The sequence below is a fragment of the Panthera leo genome, chromosome A3 (genome assembly GCF_018350215.1).
Source record: "Panthera leo isolate Ple1 chromosome A3, P.leo_Ple1_pat1.1, whole genome shotgun sequence".
Classification (NCBI taxonomy): Eukaryota; Metazoa; Chordata; class Mammalia; order Carnivora; family Felidae; genus Panthera; species Panthera leo.
In genome coordinates, this window is record NC_056681.1 from 11055583 (window position 1) to 11080682 (window position 25100).

At 50.1% G+C, this 25100-nt stretch overlaps 2 protein-coding genes across 8 annotated transcripts in view; one reads left to right on the forward strand and one right to left on the reverse strand.

Moving 5' to 3' along the window:
• Positions 1 to 5914, forward strand: part of LOC122215415 (activity dependent neuroprotector homeobox) — a 33903-nt gene extending 27989 nt beyond the window's left edge. For all 5 annotated transcript variants that reach the window (XM_042930668.1, XM_042930666.1, XM_042930669.1 and 2 more), the window contains one exon: positions 1724 to 5914. In XM_042930668.1, the coding sequence (XP_042786602.1) occupies positions 1724 to 4831 (3108 nt within the window). In that variant the 3' untranslated portion in view covers positions 4832 to 5914. The remainder of the gene's footprint in view (positions 1 to 1723) is intronic.
• Positions 5915 to 18292: 12378 nt separating this feature from the next.
• The window catches only part of BCAS4 (breast carcinoma amplified sequence 4), a 60565-nt gene continuing 53757 nt past the window's right edge, over positions 18293 to 25100 (reverse strand). For 2 of the 3 annotated variants that reach the window (XM_042930675.1, XM_042930674.1), the window contains exon 6: positions 18914 to 18993. In XM_042930675.1, the coding sequence (XP_042786609.1) occupies position 18993 (1 nt within the window). In that variant the 3' untranslated portion in view covers positions 18914 to 18992. Of the gene's footprint in view, positions 18994 to 25100 lie in introns of all 3 variants that reach the window. The other variant, XM_042930673.1, reaches the window with a different exon arrangement.

The window sequence follows — 25100 nt, forward strand, 5'->3', positions numbered from 1 at the left end:
CTCTAGGCTTTTTCATGATGATGCATTGTTTCGTAGGCAGCAACCTGGTGTGGAAAATGTCCATTTCCTAAGTGGCAGGGAAAACTGGGAAGAATTTGTCTTTTTTGTCATTGGACAGAAACTTCAAGTGTGAGAAGAGGAAATTTTGTTACTTAAAGGTTCTGAGGCCCAGTGTGCATCAACATTCCCTCACAGAAGTACTTTGGCTCTTTTGTTTCTGTTTCTAAAATGTTCCCTCCAACATTCTGTTCATCTAGGTCATCCATCATTATTTTTGTGTCTGTCACAATTCTTATTTTTTTGGAGAGGGTATTTTTTTCTAGGTTGGTATCATCCGACCGCTGTGGAGCAGGGTGGCTTTGTCAGGATGGCAGTGACAGGTGTAGCTTAAATTTTTACAGATTGGAATTAAAAACACTATTAGGTAGTTCAAGGCACTCAACAGGTGAAGATGTGACAGAGAGAGTGGTGTAGGTGGTGGTTCCTGTCCCACAGGGAGAAGTGATTGTCACTGCGGACTTTACCATTAACCTATTTCAGTAGCGATTGTAACTCTAATTATTGATCTGTTTGTCCATCGGAATATACTTAGGGAATTACTACTTTTCAACTCTGTGTCAGAAATCTGATAGTATAGTTACTTGGTTGTTTTCTTCTAAAAGGTATTAACCAGAAGTCTTAGAGTGTAAAAGCTTTCCAGTGGGACATGTCACTTAATTCGGTTTTATGAATCCCAGAGCTTCGTATTCTAACACTAAATAAGGGTTGAGCTTTAAGGAAAAGGGGAGTATTTAATATTGCCGCACACCAGCATCTGAAACAAAGTAAGTTTCTACGGAGGAAAGGTGGTCTCTTGCCCAGCTGGTGTTTCACCGGTCTTCAAAGGACAAACTGCACAGGTGCTAATGAGCATAATTCTGGAAGTTGCTCTTTGAAGTCAGTATATTCTGCAATACTCGTTGGCTTTTTAACACCATGCGTTGCTCATAGTCTATAGGAAATTTTTATTTAACTTCTTAATTTGAGTCAAAGCAGCTGTCACTTCATTACTTCTTTTGAAGCTGCTCTTGCTTGAGAAGAGAGCATGGCTTCTAGAAGAAAGGCTTCTAGAAGAAAGCAGACTCTTCAAATCAGTAGCTTTTTGATCAGCAATGAAATCTGAATACTACACTGTACTTCGATCAGAGGGAAAAGATGTTCTGAGATTTTTGAAGATTCTCCATGATGGGAAGGATAAAAGGTGTATCTTTATGTCTTACTGCCTAATTGCACACAGCACTCTGGGCCCTGAGTTTTACTGAAGAGTAAGTCTGAAACCTTTAGTGATTTACTGATTCAGGGAGTGAAAGTGATTTCACAGGGTTTATTCTTGTCGTGTCTAAGTGTAAAATGTTTATCTTTGAAGCCATTTGTCTTTGGCTTTTCTAAAACCAATCAGCAAATATGACTTTGATCTTTTCTAAACATTGAGGAAAACTGGAACGGGGTATTTTGTTTATACTCTGGAAACAAAATTATTAGATTTCAAACTGCTTTTCCATCTGGGTTTATATTTTATAAATCCATTTTGCAGAAGGAAAAATAATTAATGCATTACAGAGTTTCAGTTCTAAAAATATCATTATATCTCTATTAAAAATAGAGGATGTCTGGGGGAAGACCCAGAACTTGTTAGCGCCTATCTGAAGTGGCATTCTCATTCCAGTTTTTGTCTTTTCTTTAGGACTACCGGACAAAACCTTTTTGCTGCAGTGCTTGTCCGTTTTCTTCAAAATTTTTCTCTGCCTACAAAAGTCATTTCCGGAATGTCCATAGTGAAGACTTTGAAAATAGGATTCTCCTTAATTGCCCCTACTGTACCTTCAATGCAGACAAAAAGACTTTGGAAACACACATTAAAATATTTCATGCTCCAAACGCCAGCGCACCAAGTAGCAGCCTCAGCACTTTCAAAGATAAAAGCAAAAATGATGGCCTTAAACCTAAGCAGGCTGACAGTGTAGAACAAGCTGTTTATTACTGTAAGAAGTGCACTTACCGAGATCCTCTTTATGAAATAGTTAGGAAGCACATTTACAGGGAACATTTTCAGCATGTGGCAGCACCTTACATAGCAAAGGCAGGTGAAAAATCACTCAACGGTGCAGTCCCTTTAGGTTCAAATGCCCGGGAAGAGAGCAGTATTCACTGCAAGCGATGCCTTTTCATGCCAAAGTCCTACGAAGCTTTGGTACAACATGTCATCGAAGACCACGAACGCATAGGCTATCAGGTCACTGCCATGATTGGGCACACAAATGTGGTGGTTCCCCGATCTAAACCTTTGATGCTAATCGCTCCCAAACCTCAAGAGAAGAAGGGCATGGGACTCCAGTCGAGAATTGGTTCCCTTGCTTCTGGAAATGTCCGGTCTTTGCCATCACAGCAGATGGTAAATCGACTCTCAATACCAAAGCCTAACTTAAATTCTACAGGAGTCAACATGATGTCTAACGTTCACCTCCAGCAGAATAACTATGGAGTCAAATCTGTAGGCCAGGGCTATGGCGTTGGTCAGTCAATGAGACTGGGTCTAGGTGGCAACGCACCAGTTTCCATCCCTCAGCAGTCTCAGTCTGTGAAGCAGCTACTTCCGAGTGGAAATGGAAGATCTTATGGGCTTGGGTCGGAGCAGAGGTCCCAGGCACCAGCAAGATACTCCCTGCAGTCTGCTAATGCCTCTGCTCTCTCATCAGGCCAGTTAAAGTCTCCCTCCCTCTCCCAGTCACAGGCATCCAGAGTATTAGGTCAGTCCAGTTCCAAACCTACTGCAGCTGCCACGGGCCCTCCCCCAGCCAATACTTCCTCAACTCAAAAGTGGAAAATATGTACAATCTGTAACGAGCTTTTTCCTGAAAATGTCTATAGTGTGCACTTCGAAAAAGAACATAAAGCGGAGAAAGTCCCAGCAGTAGCCAACTACATTATGAAAATACACAATTTCACTAGCAAATGCCTCTACTGTAATCGCTACTTGCCCACAGACACCCTGCTCAACCACATGTTAATTCATGGCCTGTCTTGTCCATATTGCCGTTCAACTTTCAATGATGTGGAAAAGATGGCGGCACACATGCGGATGGTTCACGTTGATGAAGAGATGGGACCTAAAACAGATTCTACTTTGAGTTTTGATTTGACATTGCAGCAGGGTAGCCACACTAACATCCATCTCCTTGTAACCACATACAACCTGAGGGATGCCCCAGCTGAATCTGTTGCTTACCACGCCCAGAATAACCCTCCAGTCCCTCCAAAGCCACAGCCAAAAGTTCAGGAGAAGGCCGATATCCCTGTTAAAAGTTCACCTCAAGCAGCAGTGCCCTATAAAAAAGATGTCGGGAAAACCCTTTGCCCTCTTTGCTTTTCAATCCTAAAAGGACCCATATCTGACGCACTTGCACATCACCTACGAGAGAGGCACCAAGTTATTCAGACGGTTCATCCCGTGGAAAAAAAGCTCACCTACAAGTGCATCCATTGCCTGGGTGTGTACACCAGCAACATGACCGCCTCGACTATCACTCTGCATCTCGTTCACTGTAGGGGTGTCGGAAAGACCCAGAATGGCCAGGATAAGACAAATGCACCCTCTCGGCTTAATCAGTCACCAGGCCTAGCACCCGTGAAGCGCACTTACGAGCAAGTGGAATTTCCCTTGCTGAAAAAGCGAAAGTTAGATGAGGATAGCGATTCGCCCAGCTTCTTTGAGGAGAAGCCCGAGGAGCCTGTTGTGTTAGCTTTAGACCCCAAGGGTCACGAAGATGATTCCTACGAAGCCAGGAAAAGCTTCCTAACGAAGTATTTCAACAAACAGCCCTATCCCACCCGGAGAGAAATTGAGAAGCTGGCTGCCAGTTTATGGTTGTGGAAGAGTGACATTGCTTCCCATTTTAGCAACAAGAGGAAGAAATGTGTCCGAGACTGTGAAAAGTACAAGCCCGGTGTGTTACTGGGCTTCAACATGAAAGAACTAAACAAAGTGAAGCACGAGATGGATTTTGATGCCGAGTGGCTGTTTGAGAATCACGATGAGAAGGATTCCAGAGTGAATGCTAGTAAAACTGCTGACAAGAAGCTCAGCCTTGGGAAGGAAGAGGACAGCTCCTCAGACAGTTTTGAAAATTTGGAAGAAGAATCCAATGGAAGTGGTAGCCCTTTTGACCCTGTGTTTGAAGTTGAGCCTAAACTCCCTAACGATAACCCGGAGGAACACATACCGAAGGTCCTTTCTGAGGATGCTTTAGAATCGGAGAAGCTAGACCAAAAAGAGGAGGATGGTTCAAAGTACGGAACTATTCATTTGACTGAGGAACCAACCAAACTAATGCATGATGCTTCTGACAGTGAGGTTGACCAGGATGATGTTGTTGAGTGGAAAGACGGTGCTTCTCCGTCTGAGAGTGGTCCTGGTTCCCAGCAGGTGTCAGACTTTGAGGACAACGCGTGTGAAATGAAACCAGGAACCTGGTCTGATGAGTCTTCCCAGAGTGAAGATGCAAGAAGCAGTAAGCCAGCTGCCAAAAAAAAGGCTACCGTGCAAGGTGACAGAGAGCAGTTGAAATGGAAGAATAGTTCCTATGGAAAAGTCGAAGGGTTTTGGTCCAAGGACCAGTCACAGTGGAAGAATGCATCTGAAAATGATGAGCGCTTATCTAACCCACAGATTGAGTGGCAGAATAGCACAATTGACAGTGAGGACGGGGAGCAGTTTGACAACATGACTGATGGGGTTGCTGAGCCGATGCACGGCAGCCTCGCCGGAGTTAAACTGAGCAGCCAGCAGGCCTAAGTGCCAGGCTCTCTGGCATCGGGGACCTGCTGCAGCCCGGAACTCTGCTCTCCTGGCGGTAGGACTGCACAGCTGTACTCTCACTGGCACTGCCTTCTGAGCGCTGGGTCATCGGGCTGTGGGGACGCGTGGCCACTGCAGCCCGGTGGTGGTTTCCAAGTCTGTGACACACGATCGGCTGATCGGGCTTCAGAACTTGCTGTGACAGACACGGTAAATAAATGTGAAAACCCAATAAGCTGGTGGCTCACGAACGCACGCGAGGAAAAGCAGAGGTTTACTTTTCTGCCTTCTCGACGTTTCTTTTCCTCTGTAAAATGTTTGGTTGGATGACCTTGGGAGGCGTTCTCCTGATTCGCGTGGTGGTGCAGGGCCAACAGACAAGCTGCCAGTCCCGTGTGTATAGTAGACTTTGGGGAAAATCAATTTTTTTTCATGTATTCATTCTGAATAGTTGAAATGTATATTTGTACAGTCTTTTAGACCTATTCAAGTGATGCCTATGATATTGTTATTGTGTACCCATCATAGATTTGTTTTTTTTTTTTTTTTTTTTTTTTTAGTGTTGCCCTTGCTGTGTAATAAACGCTATACCTAGTTTACCTAGCAAAAGCTTGAAACTGCGCTAGTATGGACCTTTGGACAGACTTAGTTTTTGCACATAACCTTGTACAATCTTGCAACAGAGGCCAGCCACGTAAGATATATATCTGGACTCTCTTGTATTATAGAATTTTTCTTGTTCTGAATATCCTTGACATTACAGCTGACAGAAACAAAAACTGGTATTTCAGATCTGTTTTCTGAAATCTTTTAAGCTAAAATCACATGCAAGAATTGACTTTGCAGCTACTAATTTTGACACCTTTTAGATCTGTATGAAAGTGTGTTGTGTTGAAGCAGCAAACCAATGAGTGCTGCGTTTTTGGATATTTAGTTTTATCTTTAGTTAAACACCTCCCTGGTGTATTCATTTATACCATCTAATATATGACACACTGTTGTAGTATGTATAATTTTGTGATCTTTATTTCCCTTTGTATTCATTTTAAGCATCTAAATAAATTGCTGTATTGTGCTTAATGTAAATATTTGCTTTATTACACATTACAGTCCTGTGTCCATTATGTCTTGTGCCAGCCGATGCCATGGCTCACTTTCATCAGAGACGAGCCACAGCCACTGAGGAAACTTGTGAAAGACCACAATGTGCCATTGGCATAAAAGAATGCTTTCTCTCAAGGCACCTGTTACAAAATCTTTTGGTTTTGTTTTCGTCTTTTTCCTTTTTTAACTGCTAAAATAAACATCCTTGAGTTTTTCGGTTCCCCTTTTTTTAAGGAGCAGAGCCTGCTTGTGTGTGTAAACGTCTCCGTGATAAAAGGATGTAAACAGATTGGCATTAACGTGCAAGCAGAATGTTAATGCCCTGGCCTTCTTCTAAAGGAAGTAAATGTTGGTCTTCACCTTATAATGGGAACAATTGTACTCAACAGGCAACTTCTGTCAGCTTTTATTGTAATTCTCTTGACCATCTTGCTATTAAAAAGGCTTTGGAGATCACACACTTGGAGGACTAAGATGGAAGGAGCTAGCGTATTTACAGATTCCCAATAGCAACGTGGACTAAAGAACGGTTACAAGGAGGCAGTGTTAGGCAACATTTTCAGTAATTACAACTATGATCCAAAGCTCCAGTCCATACAAAGGGCAGAAGCACAGCAGGCACCTCTCGGGGCCATTGGTCTCGAGAGTTAAGTGGCTGGCTTCCATAACTTCTAAGCCTCCTTCCAACAGATAGGTGTAACGAAACCATTAACAAGACCAAAGAAAGTTGGAACGACTTCCTTCTAAAATGTTAAGTCCTGCTTCTCAACTACAGGAGAAAGTGCAAGAATAGACTAGAACCTTTAGGGCATTTGGGGCTGGCATGGAGTTATTTTTAAGTCTGTTATACAAGTAGCTTATAAATTCTATAGACCCCAGCTCGTAAGATTTAGGACAGGATGTCTCCAAATTAAGATGCCACAAATTACCAAATCAGAAAAACTGGCATTGATAAAGCCTGTTTTCTCTTACTTAAGGATAGTAATAGCAGCTGAATTTAAGCCATCTCACACTTGGTTTGAAAGTAGTCTGCCTAATAAATTACTAGGTGGGAAGGACTTAGCCTGGACTCGAGTCCTACTCGGAGGTCTAATGAGACTTGAATAGACTAGTGGAGGGGGGAGGTATGTTCCTGGTTGGACTTTTGAGCAGAGACAGATGAGCATGCTTCCTTGCTAGGGTGGTGGGAGTGGGCATTGTTGGCATTCGGAAAAGAATTTAGCCACCTAAGAATTGGAAATAAAGAAGATCCCCAACTAGAAATGTTGCAGAAGTCCTAAAAGTGTCTCAATAAAAGCCATTTTAAAAGAATGTTGTTGCTACTGTTTGCTTTTGGAATAATCTGGAAGTAAAAAGCTGCAGCAATCTGCACCTTCTAATTAGAGAATGTCTCTGTGGACTGAACAATTTGGTGGATTTTCTTTCCAGGAAACTTTTTGCCCTTCGGGTTTTCTAGTGGCCAGGAGTTCTAGAGTCCGACTAGCAGCATGATTTCTCTCTCTTCAGTACATCAAGAAACTTTCTTGTGCCATCTTTGGTCTCTTGTAAAAAGGGCTTGTGTCCTCTCTTAAGAGCTAAGCAGAAAAGGATCTACACCTTTGATTGCCCTATAGTTGTGTATCCAGTATCCAGTCTAAGTGCCCACTCATTTGTAAAGATGAACGCTTTTCAGAGAACAAAACCAAGTCCTTGCTAGATTTGAAAAACGATCTGTCAAAGATGGGGGGTGCCCCTCTGAAACACCCCTGGAAGCCATTAAACTTGTTGTCAAGTGAGTAGTGCCATACACGGGGATGGCTTCCCCACCTCGACGCCAGACTGCCAGCATCAAGCTCTCAAGATGGGAGCCCCCAAAATCCTCTCTAGGGGATTCTGTGCCACTAAAGCTTGAGAGTCAGTTTGAGTGATGGAAAACACTCTTTACTAATGAAATTAAGTAGGATGTATTAAATCTGTGGTTTTCACAGAGCATCAGGTCAGCCCTCTTGCCCCTTAGGCAATGGTCGGTCTTTTTTACCCATTGTAACCCTTATTTCTTTTTTTTTTTTTTTTTTTTTTTTTAATGTTTATTTATTTTTGAGACAGAGAGAGACAGAGCATGAATGGGGGAGGGTCAGAGAGAGGGAGACGCAGAATCTGAAGCAGGCTCCAGGCTCTGAGCCATCAGCCCAGAGCCCCACGCGGGGCTCGAACTCACGGACCGCGAGATCATGACCGGAGCCGAAATCGGCCGCTTAACCGACTGAGCCACCCAGGCGCCCCTGTAACCCTTATTTCTAACCTACCCTGTTGCTCATTGGGTTGGCCCCAACCGCAAGCATGTCTCACCAAAGTGTCATGGAGGAACATCTCAAGATTACTGAGCCCCAGAAGACTGGAAATAAAAGAGCTTGCTTCATCATGCATTCCAACATACCAGTTATCAGTTGGGCCACCATGAGGTGGTCTGGGAAAAGACAAACTCTTGGTGTGTCAGCTTGGAAAAGGAGGCAATTTCTACCAACTACTACGTTAAAAATCGATCCAAAGTTAACCAAAGGATAGTCACTGTTAGTAATCCTTTGCATCATCTGGCTACTTTCCATCAACATACTCCACTTAAGATAACTTTAACATTGACTATAATTTAAACCTAAATGGAATTGCAAATAAAGTAGGAGTTGTATTCAAAACCAGCTTAAGAGGTGAAAAGTTCCAGATCCTGAAAATCCTACAGTCATGATTTCAAAGTGCTCTGAGTAAGAGGACACAGAAAGGAGGTCCATAGTCCTTTCCAGGGCAGATGATCTATGGATGGAATAAAGGGCAGCATCTTTACTATTTAAATGAGTTGTTGCAGCTGTGTGTTTTCAGAATACGATGTTCTTGCATCTGGTGCAAACCAACTGCATCCGCCTGGCCCGTGTTGCATGAATCTTGCTGGACCTTTAGTAATGTCTTATTACTAAGTGAGGCAAAATGGATATCCTAGTAAGTCCATCGCTCACCTTTTGGACACTGAGAAAGCAAGAGGCTAGAAGTAAAAGGGCTTTTCCAATATAGTTGTAAGCAGTGTGCTGGCTGCGACCTGGACTAGAGGGAATGTGGCAGCTACGTTGTACTGACCGTGTATGTGAAGCAGCCATACGTGAGAGCCTAGAGATTAATGGGAAAGGCTGTGCACAACTTGCTAGTGGCTGCTTCCAGCAACAAGTCTAGGTATCAGGTTCCCTGGGAAGAGGGAGCCAAGAGAGACTCAAACACAGCCCTATCCTCCAAGGAGCCCTCCTCCTCCAGGCCAGGGGCATGACTACACCTTTCCTCGCAGCTTAGCATACCTTGCGAGTACTCCAGTACCTTCTGAACATCCCTGAAATGTTCCTGGGACTAGTTGTAGACTACTAGAGTTCAAGATAATTTGAGTCCTCAGAAGAGTCCTCCAGTGCCCCAATACCCATCCACTCCCCACCGCACCCTCCCCCCACCCAAAACAAAAAACCTGTGTAGGAAGACTAGCTCCAGGTTTGAGAAGCTAGCTTGTCCCAAGAGCCCAACTGGCACAGGGGAGATGCTGACTTGGACCCAGGACATCTGAGCCCACAGTCACTGGCATTCCAACCATACCGTGCAGCCTTGATCGTGGCTAAAGACCAGCCTCATAAGAAAGGTTTTTCCCTGCTGTGAGTGCAGAGACACAGGAGCTTGGTCTCTAAACCAACACATCAACACGTCACACTTTCCCCGACAGACACTGCGTCTCCCAAACTGCCTGTTCATACGGCCTTCTTTGTCGTCTGCCTAACAACCATTTTATGTACTTAGTAGGTTTCCGCTGCCCTTTTCATTTTTCTTTAAAGTTTGTTCGTGTTTTGGCGGGGGGGGGGGGGGGGCGGGAAGGGGGGGTTGGGGAAGAGGAGTACAGAGCCTGACAGGTGGCTTGATCCCATGAACTGTGAGATCAGGACCTGAGCTGAAACCAAGAATTGGACACTTCACTGACTGAGCCACCAGGTGCCCCTCAACTGCCCTTTTTTAAAAGGAAAACTTTGCCTCTACAAGAAAGGACAACCAGCATCATTTGCCATTAATGAAGACATCCCTTAAAATAAATACAAGACAAAGCATTATACTAAAATTTTGTCATCTGTTACTGCTTGCCGAGGGCTGTGAGTCTGAGGTTGGCTCTGCTTGTTAACAAGGAAAAGCACAAGGATTCGGGGCACACTAGCACCAAAATGAGACTTTTTCCTTGACCCAGGCAAGACAAAGAATTGGGGGAGCCTTGAGTCTCGGGGTGACTTCTGTTGCTTAATGGCATGCAGAGTGGCACCCAAGAGCCAAGAGGTGGTTCCGGCCCAGAGTGTTCCCCAGGGAAGTCTTTGCCCATCAATGATCGCCGAACTCTCCTCACCCAGCTTTAGACTCCTTTTTTATGAAATGGGAGTCTCACTGGCAAGACAATAGAAACTCCAACTCAGACTGTGTTTGATAAAAGGGACACGCAGGTAACACTATGCCTGAGTGGCAGACTGCTCAGCAGCATAGGCAAAGGCTCAGGTGCACCGTCCTTCTGTCCTGCCACCCACATGGTCACCTTCATCCTAGGCAGGCACCCTGGTGTCCATAGGGTGCTTCCCATTTACCTTGCCTGGGAGAGGGTTTCTCCTCCCTCCCTAGTGAGCAAGAATCCTGACGTTGGAGCCAATTGGACCATTCCAGAACTAGTTTCTGTGGCTGGTGGGCTTAGATCAGAGCTATCTCAGTTGGCCACTGGGAGTTAGGATGACCTTGATTGGCTTAGATCAGTCAGTACCCATCTCCGGAGCCGGGGTGGAATCAGTTCAACACAAACCAGAAGCCAACTCAAACCCAATTGCGCATTACACTCAGGAAGGCGGGAGACAGAGGTCAAGGGCCCTGCACTCTTCAAATTAAACCTTGTGCAGGATGTAAAACAAGAAGGTGTGGTTGCTGCAACCCAGGTAGCCAATCGCTGAAAATCCCCTGACTGCTGTTCTCCCAGAGCTCAGCCGCCTCAAGGCTGTGGATCCAAATCCCCTGGGGAGCTCGAACTCGGCCCCTCCCCCGGGGCTTCTGATGTAGTTGGTCCTGGGCTGGTCCGGCCAATTCCCCTGTGCAACCAAGACTGAGAAACACTGTTTTAAAGACATACACGTGAACACGGCCTACAGCACGAGCCTTCCCCGGAGAAATACACTTGCCTGTGGCTTTCCTATGTAAGAGCATTGATTCCACTTCTCCCCATTCAACATGAGTCGGACAGCTTAAGAACCCCTGTCTCTACACTCAGGCGACGTGTGTGTAGAAACCAAATTTTTTTTTTAAATGTTTAAAGAGAGATGTTTTAATGTTGAAAGAGAGAGAGAGAAGTGGGTAGGGGGAGCCAGAGCTCAGAAGTGGACTCTGTGCTGACAGCAGAGAGCCTGACCCAGGGCTCGAACTCACAAACCGTGAGATCACGACCTGAGCTGAAGTCAGACGCTTAACCGACTGAGCCACTCACGTGCCCTGAGTCCAATTTTTTAAAGATTTTTTTAAAAGTAATCTCGGGGCGCCTGGGTGGCGCAGTCGGTTAAGCGTCCGACTTCAGCCAGGTCACGATCTCACGGTCCGTGAGTTCGAGCCCCGCGTCGGGCTCTGGGCTGATGGCTCGGAGCCTGGAGCCTGTTTCCGATTCTGTGTCTCCCTCTCTCTCTGTCCCTCCCCCGTTCATGCTCTGTCTCTCTCTGTCCCAAAAATAAAATAAACGTTGAAAAAAAAAAAAATTTAAAAAAAAAAAAAAAAAAAGTAATCTCTACACCCAATGCGGGGCTCGAACCCACAACCCCGAGACCAAGAGCCAGATGCTCCACCAACTGAGCCAGCAGGGCGCCCCGACAGAAACCGGATTTCACGCGTGTCTCCTGGGCTCACGGAGGGACAACAAGGAGCCCCTGGGCCTGAAGGGACAGCCCCCGGTCCCCAGGCGGGGTCACCGCCACCGCCCCCACCCTCGGCTCTCTCACAGATGAGCCAACGGAAGAAAGGCACGAACCTCGTTCTCCGGGCGCTCCTCCGGGTCTGCTCCCTCTCCTCCGCCTCGGGCCTGGCTCCCCAGAGGAGCGGTGGGGACGGAACGCCGTGCTCCCTGGCCAGCAGGGTGGCCCCGGGGAAACCCGCGAGCAAGTCCTTCCCGTGGGAGGGCCCACCACCGGCCCGGCCCGGCCCGCGTGGCCCTGCGGTGGGGCCAGAGGCCTGGCCCGCCCAACGCCCTGTCCACTGCGGTCCTCTCCTTGCGGCCTTCCTCGGACTCAGCCCCACGTGCAGCCGGGAAAGCGCGCTGGCCACGAGTCCCGGCCAGGAAGGCAGACGCGGGCCTCAGGGCTTTGTTCTCCGCCTGCAAGGCTGAAGTGCGTGCAGCTGACCGTCGCTGATAAGAACTTGGATGCTTTGGAGTCCACAGGGATCCCACGGGACTCACAGAGATTCTGTGAAAGCTGTCCAGAGTCAGAATCGCTTTGAACCCCAAGACGGTTGTGCTCTTGACCGGAAGACAAAGTGGGTCAAGCACGTCTAGGAGCCTCCCAGAGCCCAGCGGCCTTTGAGGGCCCCACTGCCACCTCCTGGTATCAGAGCTTCTCTGCCTGAATCTCTCTCCTCCCCCACCACGAGGCAGCTTGTTGTTGTTGTTTTTAAGTAAGCTCTACACCCAACACGGGGCTTGAACTCAAGACCCCAAGATCAAGAGTTGAGTCTCATACTCTACCAACTGAGCCAACCGAACGCCCTCACCAGGCCGCTTTTTACCCGGTTTTTATAGCCCTCCCTCAAGCCGTGGGCCAACTGGAAACAATAAAGCTTTCTGCGGAAGGGGAAGAAAAAAAGCTTAAGTGGGATTTTGCTCTAAGATGGGGAGGAAGGTGCCCCGGTGCCTCCAGCTGCCTGGGTCAACAAGGCATCTCCAGGGAGCTGGTGATCCTATCAGTAGACGCCTTTGGGGGTGTCTACCCAGCCTGTAACCCTGCTCTCTGAGAACTCGTCACACCCCAAGAAGGAGAGGTTTTATCGTGAGTGGCTGTTAGATTTTGGCAGATGCCTTGTTCCACACCTACGGAGATGATCGTGTGGGTTTTGAGCGGTATTAACACGGGGTGTTACACTGATAGACTTTCAGATGTTAAACCGACCTTGCATTCCTAGGAGAGATCCCACTCGGCCATGTATCAGCCATTTTAGAGGTTGCTGGATTCAGTCTGTTGATATTTTGTTGAGAAATTCTGCATCTATATTCGTGAGGGATATTGGTCTACAGTTTTCTTACAGTGTCTTTGTCCGAGTTGGTGTCAGTCACTTCCAAAAGGAGGGCCGTGGAAAGCGCACACTTCTAGAGTAAGACCACACCCTCTGGCCCCAGGGAATTCGGAACTGGGGCACAGAGATGGTTGCTGGCAGGCCAGTTGCTTGCACAGCAATGGTCACTCAGCTGTCGCTTCTCCCCAGCTGCGTTTCTTCACAGGCCCCCCCCTCCCCCCACACACCCGTGGAGTAAATTCTCCAGGGTCTGAGGGCCTCTGGTTCTCAGGCTCTCACATGCAAATGCCCACGGGGGCCAGGCAGATCAAATAAATGGGCGAAACAATAATGGATACAAGGGAAACCTGGAGAGCACGAGCCCCTCTAAAGCGACTCAGCTTTAGCTCATTGTTTCCAGCAACAGTGTGAGCCCGGAATTGCCAGACATTCCAGGGTTTTAATTTTTTAATTTTTTAATTTGAGAGACAGTGTGAGTGGGGGAGGGGCAGAGAGAGAGGGAGACAGAATCCCAAGCAGATTCTGCACTGTCAGCATGGAGTCCGATGCAGGGCTCGGACTCACAAAACCCTGAGATCATGACCTGAGCCGACACCGGCTCAGTGGGACGCTTAACCGACTGAGCCACCCAGGCGCCCCTAGATATTCCAGTTTTTGAAGAGAAGCTGGAAATCCAGCTGTCCTCAGCTTCCATTGCTGGCGACTGATTTCCCATTTCAGTTTTTTTCTATACTTTTTTGGTGCTTACCTATTCAAAACATTTAACTAAAAAGTCTACTTCTCACCCAAAACATATGCGTGGTTCTCAAATTTTTGTTTATCCTTCCGAAGAATGTTAATGCCTTTCTCACACAGATGGAAGCATATCACACACATTCTCCTGTACCTTGGCTTTCGTATCTTGGTGACGTTTTCATACCAACTCACAAGGAACTCCTCTTTAAGTTTATTTATTTTGAGAAAGACAGAGAGGTGAGTCTTAAGCAGGCTCGACACTCACATCCTGGAGCATGATTTGGGGCTCAATCCCACGACCCTGGGATTACGACCTGAACCAAAATCAAGAGTCTGACGCTCCTCATAAAGAACTCATCCATTTTGGGGGCACCTGGGTGGCTCAGTCGGTTAAGCATCTGACTTCAACTCAGGTCATGATCTCGCGATTTGTGAGTTCGAGCCCCACGTCGGGCTGTGTGCTGACAGCTCGGAGCCTGGAGCCTGCTTCGGATTCTGTGTCTCCATCTCTCTCTGCCCCTCCCCTGCTCACACTCTGTCTCTATCAAAAATAAATAAACGCTTAAAAATTAAAAAAAAAAAAAAAAAAAAGGACTCATCCATTTCTACAATTTCATGGGATTCCAGCCGTCTGAGTGTGTATAGATGTACCAGAACTGAACCAATCCCATTCTGATGGACACTTAGGTTCCTTCCAATCTTGTGTTATTTCCACATGTGGAGAAGAGCCTTTTGCATTTATCATTTGTCTCCTGTGTGTGTGTATATTGGGAGGTGAGATCCCTAGAGGTGAAATTACCAGGTTCAAGGGCATCTACACTTGTCATTCGGACAGGGACCGTCCAGAGACCTCCACCAGAACGGTGTCTCACTGCCCATGCATGAGAACGCTTCTTTCTTCAAAATTTCACTAAGTGTCATCAAAAACTTCTGTGTTTGCCAGCCTGAAATCGTGAAAACTGAGGAATTTCAATATTCTTTCATACTTACTGGTACGGATCGAGTATCTCTTCACAGGATTAAAATGTCTCTTACATTTTCTTTTCTGTGAAATGCCTGTTCATATCCTTTGCTCATTTTGCTACTTTTTCTATTTATTTGTAGGAGCTGTTGAATATTAGGGAGACTTTCCCTTTATAATATGTGCTGCACATATTACTTTCCCAATTTGTCATTTGTCTTTTTGGTCACTCGTCTTTCAAATTTGCTTAGGATTTATCATACTGTATGGATTTTTTTTGGTTGAATTTTTTATTTGTTTTTGCCATGCAGAGGATTTAACTCTGGTTTTAAGGCTTCTGGATTTCGAATGATTCTCCAATGTTTCTGCCTCCTCGTATAAATTCATTTTATACATCTAACTCATCCTTAATCCGTTTGGAATTTTGGAAATGTTCCTGGTGTACAGAGTGAGGTATGGAACTCACTTTATTTTTTCCAGATGGTTACCCAGTTGTCTCAACATGAAAACATTTTTAAACAGTTCAGGGCAAACCACACATTTCTGCCAACCTGTGAGCCACCTTCTTGGAACCTCTTGCTTTGACAGACATGAAGTTCACGTCTGCTGGGAAAGCAGGGAGGTGACTGACCAAAGAGCCTCGCTCTTAATGAAAACTTGCAATGCCCTTTATACTGGCGCCCCACAACAGAACCTCTTCCCTGGCTGCAAAATGACCCCGGCAAGGGCTGTGGGGCCTCCTCGAGCCAGTAGTCAAGGCTTTCCTTTACGTGACAGGACATCAGGTCACCTCTCCCAAGGACGATGCCTCCAGAATACCAGCAGCTCAAAGGACTGAGGTCAGAATTGCCAGCAGGCTCTGTGTCCTGGCCTTCCCTCCCCCCCCCAGGTGTCCCCAAGTGTCCCTAAAAGCTCCATTTAGCACTACAACTCCCAGAAAACTAGGAATGGCCAATCCTAGTTCATTAGTCAGCTTTCTCCACACATGTTCTCATGCAACCTCTCCCTTCCTCGCTGACGCTGGGGAAAGCGGGGGGGGGGGGGGGGGGGGGGGTGTCCCTAAAAGAAGCCCAGGACAGCAAAACACAGAGAGGGCTAGTTGGCCTTGCCAACTCTTCCACAGCCTGTTCTTACTCTGAAATTCAAGGCCGGTCCCTAAGGCACTCACTGTTGATGCTCTTGGATGCCAGTGATCGACGGAGAAAGAGCACACAGTCAGCCCTTTCCCCACAGCGCCAATCACCACAACAACGTCACCCATTGCGGTGCTCGCGGCCAGCCCTGAGTCAAGCGCTCACACGGGTCACCTCTTTTCACCCTCACGAACACCCAACGGGCAGGTGCTATCCTTCTCCGCCTTCTTGCGGAGGACGAAGCTAGGCTCAGAGAGGGTAAGCAACTAACCCAGGGCCACACAGCTGAAGCGTGCAGGAGATGATGGTGCCACCCAGGCAGGCTGACCTCAGAGCCTATAAGCTCTTGGCCACAGCCCTGTGGGTCTCTATTTTAGGACACTCGGGCTGCTGCGGCTTGGTCACATGGCATTCCCTTTCACCTCTCCCTGGCCCCTGCGCCAGGCTCGGAAAGGAGAAAGCAGCCTAGGCGGTTCCGGCAGTCAACTACTCGGCCTTCTGGAAATGGGTGTCCTCGCCTCTTGCCTGAAAAATTAACTTTCCATCGAATCTGTGCTTTCCCTGAGCAGACACAGTGGTGCACAGTATCTGAGCCTCCTTCATTAAAACCAGTCCCGATCAATACAGCACGGCCACGAGAACGACCAGTCTGCAGCTACGTGCCAGCCAGGGAAGCCGGACACAGAGACGACACCACGTGCACACCATCCACCCATCCTCCGGCTACAGGAAGTACAGACACCAGCAACACCTGTCTCCGTTGACAGATGTCAGGATGCTGTTAGCCCCGGGTGGGGTTTGTGAAAATTCAGTGAACCTTACACCTAGGTGAATTTTTCTGTATACAAACTATACCTCAGTAATTTAAAACAATGTATACAAGTTTTTACTAAAAAAAAAAAAAAAAAAAAAATCTCTCTATATATAGGTGATATAGATACATATAGATATAGAGATATAGATTAGATATAGATATAGATATAGATATACTCTACGGAAAAATACTGGCTTTTCTCGGGGCACCTGGGCAGCCTAGTCAGTTGAACATCTGACTTCAGTTCAGGTCAGGGTTCATGAGTTCGAGCCCCACATCCGGCCGTCTGCTGTCAGCACAGAGCCTGCTACTGATCCTCTGTCTCCCTCTCTCTAACCCCACCCCTGCTCAGGCTCTCTGTCTCTCTCGAAAACAAATAAACACTAAAAAAAAAGAAGAAGAAGAAAACGAAAGGAAAACGCTGGCTCTTCTTGAAATAAGATGTCTGCCTACAGCTTTAATTCCAAGAAATTGCCCTAAAATTGTCAAGATGCAGCACTCCCCTTGCTTTTCTACTGCTCTGTCTCCTGATTCGTTAGGTTAGGTTTCCTTGAAATTCTAGTGCGGGTCTGCCGTTCAGCTGGGCGAGTGTGTGTGTCTTCTTGGCCCTGGGAGGAATTCCAGAAAAACCAGAATTATCCATCACCAAACTGAGAAATCGGGAATTTCAGGACAAGAGCAGGAAATTCAATCGCATGAAATCTACCTTTGAAGATCCCTGGAAATCCTATTGATCTCTTGCATTCTTTTTTTTCTTTAAGTTTATTTATTTTAGGAGAGAGAGAGAAAGCAAGCACGAGCAGGGGATAGGCAGAGAGAGGGAGAGACAGAATCCCAAGCAGACTCCTCGATCAGCAAAGAGCCCGACGTGGGGCTCAGTCTCATGAACCTGAGATCATGACCTGAGCTGAAACCAAGATTCCGATGCTTAACCGACTGAGCCACCCAGGAGCCCCACCCATTTTTTTTTTTTAATTAAAAAAAAATTGTTTTTTAAGTTTATTTATTTTGAGAAAGAGAGACAGAGAGCAAGTGGGGTAGGAGCAGAGAGAAAGGGAGACAGAGAATCCCCAAGCAGGCTCCCATCCTCAGCACAGAGCCCTGTGCAGGGCTTGAACTCCCAATAGTGAGATCATGACCTGAGCCGAAATCAAGAGTCCCACGCTTCACCGACTGAGCCACCCAGGCACCCCATGACCTCTCCATTCTTTTCTTTTAAAAAATTTTTTTTTAATGTTTATTTATTTTTGAGAGAGAGAGAGAGGCAGAGAGAGAGGGAGACAGAATCCGAAGCAGGCTCCATCCAGGCTCTGAGCCGTCAGCACAGAGCCCGGCTCGGGGCCCGAACCCACGAACTGCCAGATCATGACCTGAGCCAAAGTCGGACGCTCAGCCGACTGAGCCACCCAGGCGCCCCGTGACCTCTCCACTCTTACTGGGACTCTGATGACCACCGCCGCCCCCTCCCCTCAGGCAGGGCTCCCTGAGGAGCAGAGTGGGAGGGGCAGACTGGCCTAGGGGGCAGGTGCTCCCTTCCAGAGGACATTTGCACCCAGACCACACATGAGCTCTTGAAACCTTTATTGAGATGATTCACAGGCCCGTGGGCACGGGGCTTGGCAGCCAAACTACCCACCACAGACAGACCTGGAGCCACGCACCCTGGTGCAGGAGCGCCCCCCCACCCCCACCCCATGATGCCCACGCAAAGCCGGGCACAGACCGACAGGGAGATCGAGTCCCCGGTCCCGGAGCCCCGAAGCTCCCGAGACCCGCGCACCCCGTGTCCCAGGACACCAGGCAGACCCGACCCGGGTGGGAACCGCCGGCCGGCTCAGCGCGGCACGCGTGGGGGCTCCAGATGCTTCTCCGAACCCCGCCGTTTCACATGAAGCGAGAGAGGAAACTGAAAAACACAAATGCACAGCGAGCAGACCAGAAAACCCGAGCCGCTGCACGCACGCACTGTCGCTTTCCGACGACCCGACGGCAGAGCTCACACGCGCCTGTGGCGGCGGCGACTGGGGGTCCTGGGCGCGTCCCCCGCGTCCCCGGGGAAGTAGTCCTCCGTCCGGTACAGCGCGGGCAGCTCGAAGGGCAGGGGTGCCGGCGTGGACGGCTTCTGGAACGACAGAAAGCGGGGTGACCCGTGAGCCATTTCAGCGCTCTTGTTCTGTGACCGGAGAAGTCCGGTTGTGGGACCGGACGCATCCTGCAGGGGACGTGGCCCGCGGGATGCTTGGGGGGCACTGCCCGTGAGAGCCAACGCCGGCCCCCACGGACGCGGACAGGCAGGGCCAGGTTGTGACGGAGAGTGACCGAGAAAGCAGGTGTCCCTGGTGCGAGGTGGGGGTCCCTCCACACGTGTGTGCACAGGAGCTCGGTGCACCCCCCCCCCTTCCCACCCGCCCCAGCCCAGCCCAGCCCAGCCCAGGGCCTGCTGCTGGGCGACTGGGGGGCAGGCTGCGCATTCCTGCACCGGGTCCCCATCTGTGCCGCCTCAAGCTGGTGCCATATGAATGTGTTACTTTAAAAAAAAAAACAAAACTAAACCATTTTAAGAAGTGCTCGCTTATTTCTGGTGTGGATTTTTGTTGAGAAGGGAGGGGAGAAGAGATTTTCCGTCCAGCAGCCCTCCCCGAGCTCTGGTTGGTGAGACCCGTTCTCAGGGTGGAACCCCAGTTTCACTGAGGACCGGGTCAAACAGCGCTTCTCCAACGTGGCCGCACCCCCCCACGTGGCTGGAACCCCCCGGGAGAACTTCTGCCTGGGGGCCCCCCACCCTGAGTCTGATGACACTGGTTTGGGGGCGTGGCCTAGCACGGGGGTATTTCCAAGCCCCCAGAGGACTCTCCTGCAGAGCTGGGGCTGATTCTATGACGAGGCCTCTGAGCCCTCAGGAGGAGGGGGGCCGGGCTCCGCTGGCAGACGGGCAGGTGCGTGGGGCTCGGGGGCGCAGAGGGAGGAGCGGGGGTCCCTCTCACCACTCTCCCGGTTTCCCCCCACACTTCCCTGGACCGTCCGGTCTCCTGGACCCCAAGCTGAGACCCAGCTCGGGTGGGTCTGCAGGTGCAGGGGCGGGGGCAGCGGGCGGGGGCTCTGGCTCCCCGCCAGCCACAGCTCTCCCGAAGCCCGACGCCCGCGTGTGCCCCGCACCACGCTGGTGCACACTCGGCCTCCCCGCACACTTGTTCCCCACAGTGACGCCCTGACCGCCATCCCCATCGTGGAGGCGGGGACACCAAGGATCAAGGGGGTCCCATGTGCTCCAGGCGTCCTCCCGACTCCATCACCACGTCCCGAGCACCCGCACCAGCCAGGCCCCTTCTGCCCACATCCCGGGCTCACTGGCGGGAGAGACAAAGGAACCCACGGAACACCACCGCCGCGTGATGGCTGATGGTGGGACGGCACGGGCACCTGTAGAACCCAGAGGTGGCCCAACTCCTCCTGGGGGGTCGGGGAGGTTTCCAGAGGCTTGAAACCCCCTGCTTCCAGGATGGGGCCTCCAGGCTGAGACAAGAGCATGTCACACGCCGTGGCAGGAGGCGGGGGGCAGACCTGGGGACTCCAGGGGCTCAGTCTGGAATGGGGCCAGGTCGGGGCGTGGACAGCGATGAGGCTATAAACCAAGGCCAGACCACATGGGCTCTTGGAAGCCATGCCAAGAACTTCATCCCAAGAGACCAGGGAGCCATTTAAGTCACTAACCGGGAATGTGTGTGTGGAGTTCGGTATGTGTCTTAGAAAGAGCAGAAATGAGGGGAAAGAGGGGACCAGGGAGGGGGGCTGTGGCCAGTGTCCCCTAAAGGTGAGCAGTCAGGCTTAGGGCAGAAGTGGACAGACTCTCATGTCGAAGCCCCAAAGCCCTGAACGTCCCCCCACACCGAACCCTCTTTCTCTGCAGAAGGAAACCATCAAAGTATTTCCAATAAGATGGAATGTGCTCGGGGTGTAAGGACTACCTCCTTCCCTGCGCCACCATACCTGGAAAACCAGGATACGCAGTTCACCTTGGCCAAGGGCCAGCCTCACACAAGGGCAACAGAACATTCTGCCCGGCAGCCCCGGGTCCGCCATTCTTGGCTCAGCCTACTTGGGGGTACTTGGGGCCCAGGCCTATCCCCTGCCTCCTTTCTCTAGCTCCTTCCTGGGACGTCCCCTGCCCCCCTGAATGGGAAGCAAGTCCTCTGATAGCTCTGTGACCAGAGCACAACTGGGAAACGAACCCCAAGATACGTCTCGCAGCCTGGGGGATGCAGTCTGGGGGTAGCCCAGAGGCTTAGAATCTCTTCACCCCATTTCTCCTGAGTGCCGGCCATCGTAGTATCTAGAAAATGGGTGAACAATGACAGCTCAAAGACCCGCTCCCTCACCTGACACATGGGGGCCAAAGAGCATTTTGTGATCATGAAGAGATAGGTCCCTTCTCCTGACCCCCCGGTCGCAGGCAAGGGAAGGGACCCATGAGGGGTCAGTGGCAGAGCTGGAGCCAGTGTCCCGACCCAGTCATGTGGCCTCATCCTGACCCCCTATTCTTTTTGAAATAGTCCTACCATTCAAGGGGGGGGGGGGTGTTTCTGAATGGGTAAGGCATCCCTGTGAGAGATGGGGCTTCTGTCTCCTCCTTCGAGGAGAGAGACTTCCAAAAAAGGGAGAAAATCAATATAATTAAGACAGGATCAAGGAGAAGTCATCATAAGAGCCTCCCAGCAGCCCTGGACCAAACCCCTGCCAACATCTTGGAGCACGTGGGCAAGTGTGGGACGGTGACTCATAGCTGGTTGGAGAACTGAGCCTGAAGTCACAGGGACGGCCTATGATGAGCCCAGGGGGCCCCGTGTGGCTCAGGGCACAACTCTTGGAGAGTAGGGGGGGCATGGAACGGGCACGGGCCCTCTAATCTCCACCGCCCAGTCTCGATCTTCTTGCCGGTCACTTGTGCCCGTGCCCACCCTACGGCTCCAGTGGGGGCTGGGTGGAGGCCTGACCCACCCCAGGCATGACTGGTGGAGGGCTGAGCCTGTGGCCAGCGGCCGTCAGCCTTGGGACCTTCACTGCTGAGACAGGGATGCTCTCTCTGCTTCCCGGCCCCCAAGTTCCGGAGTGGATGGCTGTGAGCCTGAGGGCCACCGCTGCCACCACAGCGCAGGACCTGCCTGGGATTGAAGCCACCAGGAGAAGCAGAGCTGAGACAAGGTCCTGACGATATCATTCGGGCACCTGAATCTGTTACTGCCTGAGGCTACAGTTTCCCTGGGACATTTCCCGTCCATGGGCCACGGAAGCCTCTTTTTCGCTTAAGCCAAGATGACCTGGGTTGTTGTCACTTGCAACCAGGTGTCCTGAAACCAGGAACCCCCAGGGGAGCCAGCGGCTTGAATCAGCAGGTAAGGGCTGGAGTGTGAGGCTAAAACCAGCCAGACGCCCCAGCTGCTGCCAGGAAGAAGAGACCACATCCTGGAGGCCAGGCCCCCAATCACAGCCATGTCAGGACGCCACAGAAGCCCAGCCCCTCACACCCATTTTCCCCCGGATTCCCATGGCAACCTGCAAAACCGGGGTCATCCCCATGTCCCAGAAGTGGCAGGAGCCAGGGGACCAGGGAGCTGGAGTCCAACCAGGCCTGTCTAGTTCTAAGCCCAGCCTTTGCCCATCATCAGACAGGACCCAAGTCTTTGGGGACAGAGCAGCAAACCCAAACCCTTGAGAATCTCAGTCCTCGGAGGGGACCTCAGAGACCTCCACCTCCCACCCCTCCCTCTACAGCTGGTAATGAGATTCCCCTCTGGGGGCTTCCAGGTGAGCAAAGAGGAGTGTCCACCTCCTGGCTCCCCAGCTCCCAGCCCGCCGGCAGGAACGTTCCACCAGCCTGGGATCGGTTGGGAGATGTGGAAATCTGACACCGCAGCTCTAAGACTCTGCCCCGCCCCCTCTGAGTCTCCCTCCCTGGTCCCCCGCTGCCCCCAGCGGGAGCTCAGAGCTCCAGCCTGCTGGCTTAAGGCGCTGGGCCTGGCCTGCTCTCCCCAGTCTACCCACATTCCAGAATCCTCACTTGCACCCTGGACACCGGAGTTCTCAAACCCGGAGCCCACACACCAGACGGATATGCGCTTGGTCTGCTTCATGATTTAAAAAAAAAAAAAAAAAAAAAAAAGGAATTAATTGCAAACATGTAACAAATCAGGAGATTTCTCATGAAAACCAGACTGCCAGCTTCTCTCGGAAAATCAGATGATCTGGCAGCACTGGGCCCACAGCTCCTCGTGGCTCTGGGTGGCTGAGCTGAGGAACAGGGGGTACACTCTCCCGGGGCCCCAGATCGCTCGTGGCCACTTCACCATTTCTATATCCTGCTGCTTCCGGCAGAAACCCCGAAGATGGCCACCCTGGAAAGCTTCTTTTCTGATAAGCCCACCCCCCCCCCACCCCCTGCCAAATGGCTGCTGCAGCACTGGGTTCAGGGCAGATCATTGTCTTCTAAAGCTAAGCTCACCCACCCCAGGGCCTTAGCTCGTCCTCTACCACCAGCCCACTTGTTTCCAGAAATCCCCACAGCCCCTTGGAAGTCCTGGCCCGCCTTGTATCTCCCTCTTGGGAAGCCCTAAATGCACATTCCTAATCCTGGTCTGCTTTCTGTTCAGGCCAGGGTCTGCAAACTTGTTCTGTGAAGGGCCAGACAGAAAATACTTTAGGCTTTGCAAGCCACATGGTCGCTATGGCAACCACTCAACTCCGCCCTTGTAGCACAACAGCAGCCACAGATAATATGTAAACTAACAGCATGGTTGTGTGCCAATAAAACTTTATTTACAAAAATGGAGGCAGGCCAGATTTGGACCCCCAGTCAGGGTTTGCCCCTGAATCAATAGATCAGGACAACAAACCCTTCCCTGTAGCTCCCATTCAATGGGCACTGAGTCACCACACGGGCTGTAGGACTCAGGGACAGGCCCACCTTGCCCACTGTCCCAGAACTCTGTGCTATTTGGTTGGTTGGCTGTTCTTGGGCCATCACTGCAGCTCCAGCCTGTCCTGCCCCACCCAGCATCCCCGCACCCCTACCCCCCACCCCACCAGAAGCAGCAGGCCACATGGCATCCCCACTCAGGGGCTGGCTTCTGAGGAACACAGGGTCAGCCCCAGAGCCTGGTCAACCCCTGGGGGGCTGAGGCCCCAGGTTGACCTTGCACAGGAGCTCAGCTGCCCAGAGGCCCACACTCCTCCCCCCAGGTCACCAGGCCCTCCCAGCTTGAGGGCCTTGGGAGAGGTACCTCCCGCTGAGAAAACAATCATTACACCTACTGTGCCCAGGCTACACTCATTGTCTGTGACCCTCACAGCCTCTTTAAGTAGGGCTTTCTCCTTTTGAGCCTCACTTTCCTCTCCGTAAAGTGGGGATAATGCTATCAATTTCACGGAGTCCTGTTTGGAGCACAGCAGTGATGGTGGAGGTGCTGCAGCCACCTTGGGACCATGAGGACAAGAGACACATGCTAAGAACGGCAGACCAGCATCCAGGAAAAGCCTGGGTCCCCAGTAGCCTCCCTGAGAAGCCCCATCAGCTCCACTGGCCACTCAGGACTTCTTGTCACATGAAGACCACTTGTCATGTGTTTTGTGTCACAAAACACAAACCCTATTTGGTTAAACCACTTTGGTCAGGCTTCTGAACGCAGCCTGACACAGGCTGCCTTATTCTCATCATCACCCCCTTTGACAGTGAGTCACTCAAGGCCAAGCAGATAGTTAAATGGGTGAGAACAAGACTCAACCCAAGTTGTTTAGGCAATGAAATACAGTGATCTCAAAAAAAAAAAAAAAAAAAGTGAAAACTGCTAGACGTAAAGACAAACAGATAGAGGAGAGATACAAATCTCAAACCAATTCCAAATGACATCAAAGATTTCCCATTGGCTTCTACATGTACTGCCCCCCCCCGGGAGCTCGGGCTTAGCTGGCCCTCCCCTTGATGGGGCTGCACTCAGCCATTTGCTTTCAAAGAGCAGAATATGAAAAGGAGGAAAAGTAACTGCTCAGGAAAAACCTGGCAGACACCACTCAGTCCGGGGGTCAAGGTCAACACCATCAGCGATACATCTTGTGGACAGCATGTGCCCTGGATGTGACGCGAAGTCACCTCACCTCTGTGGTCTTCCTCCCCAAACCCGTAAGCCCAATCGAACCACAAGAAAAACATCACATCAGCCCTAACAGAGGGATATTGTG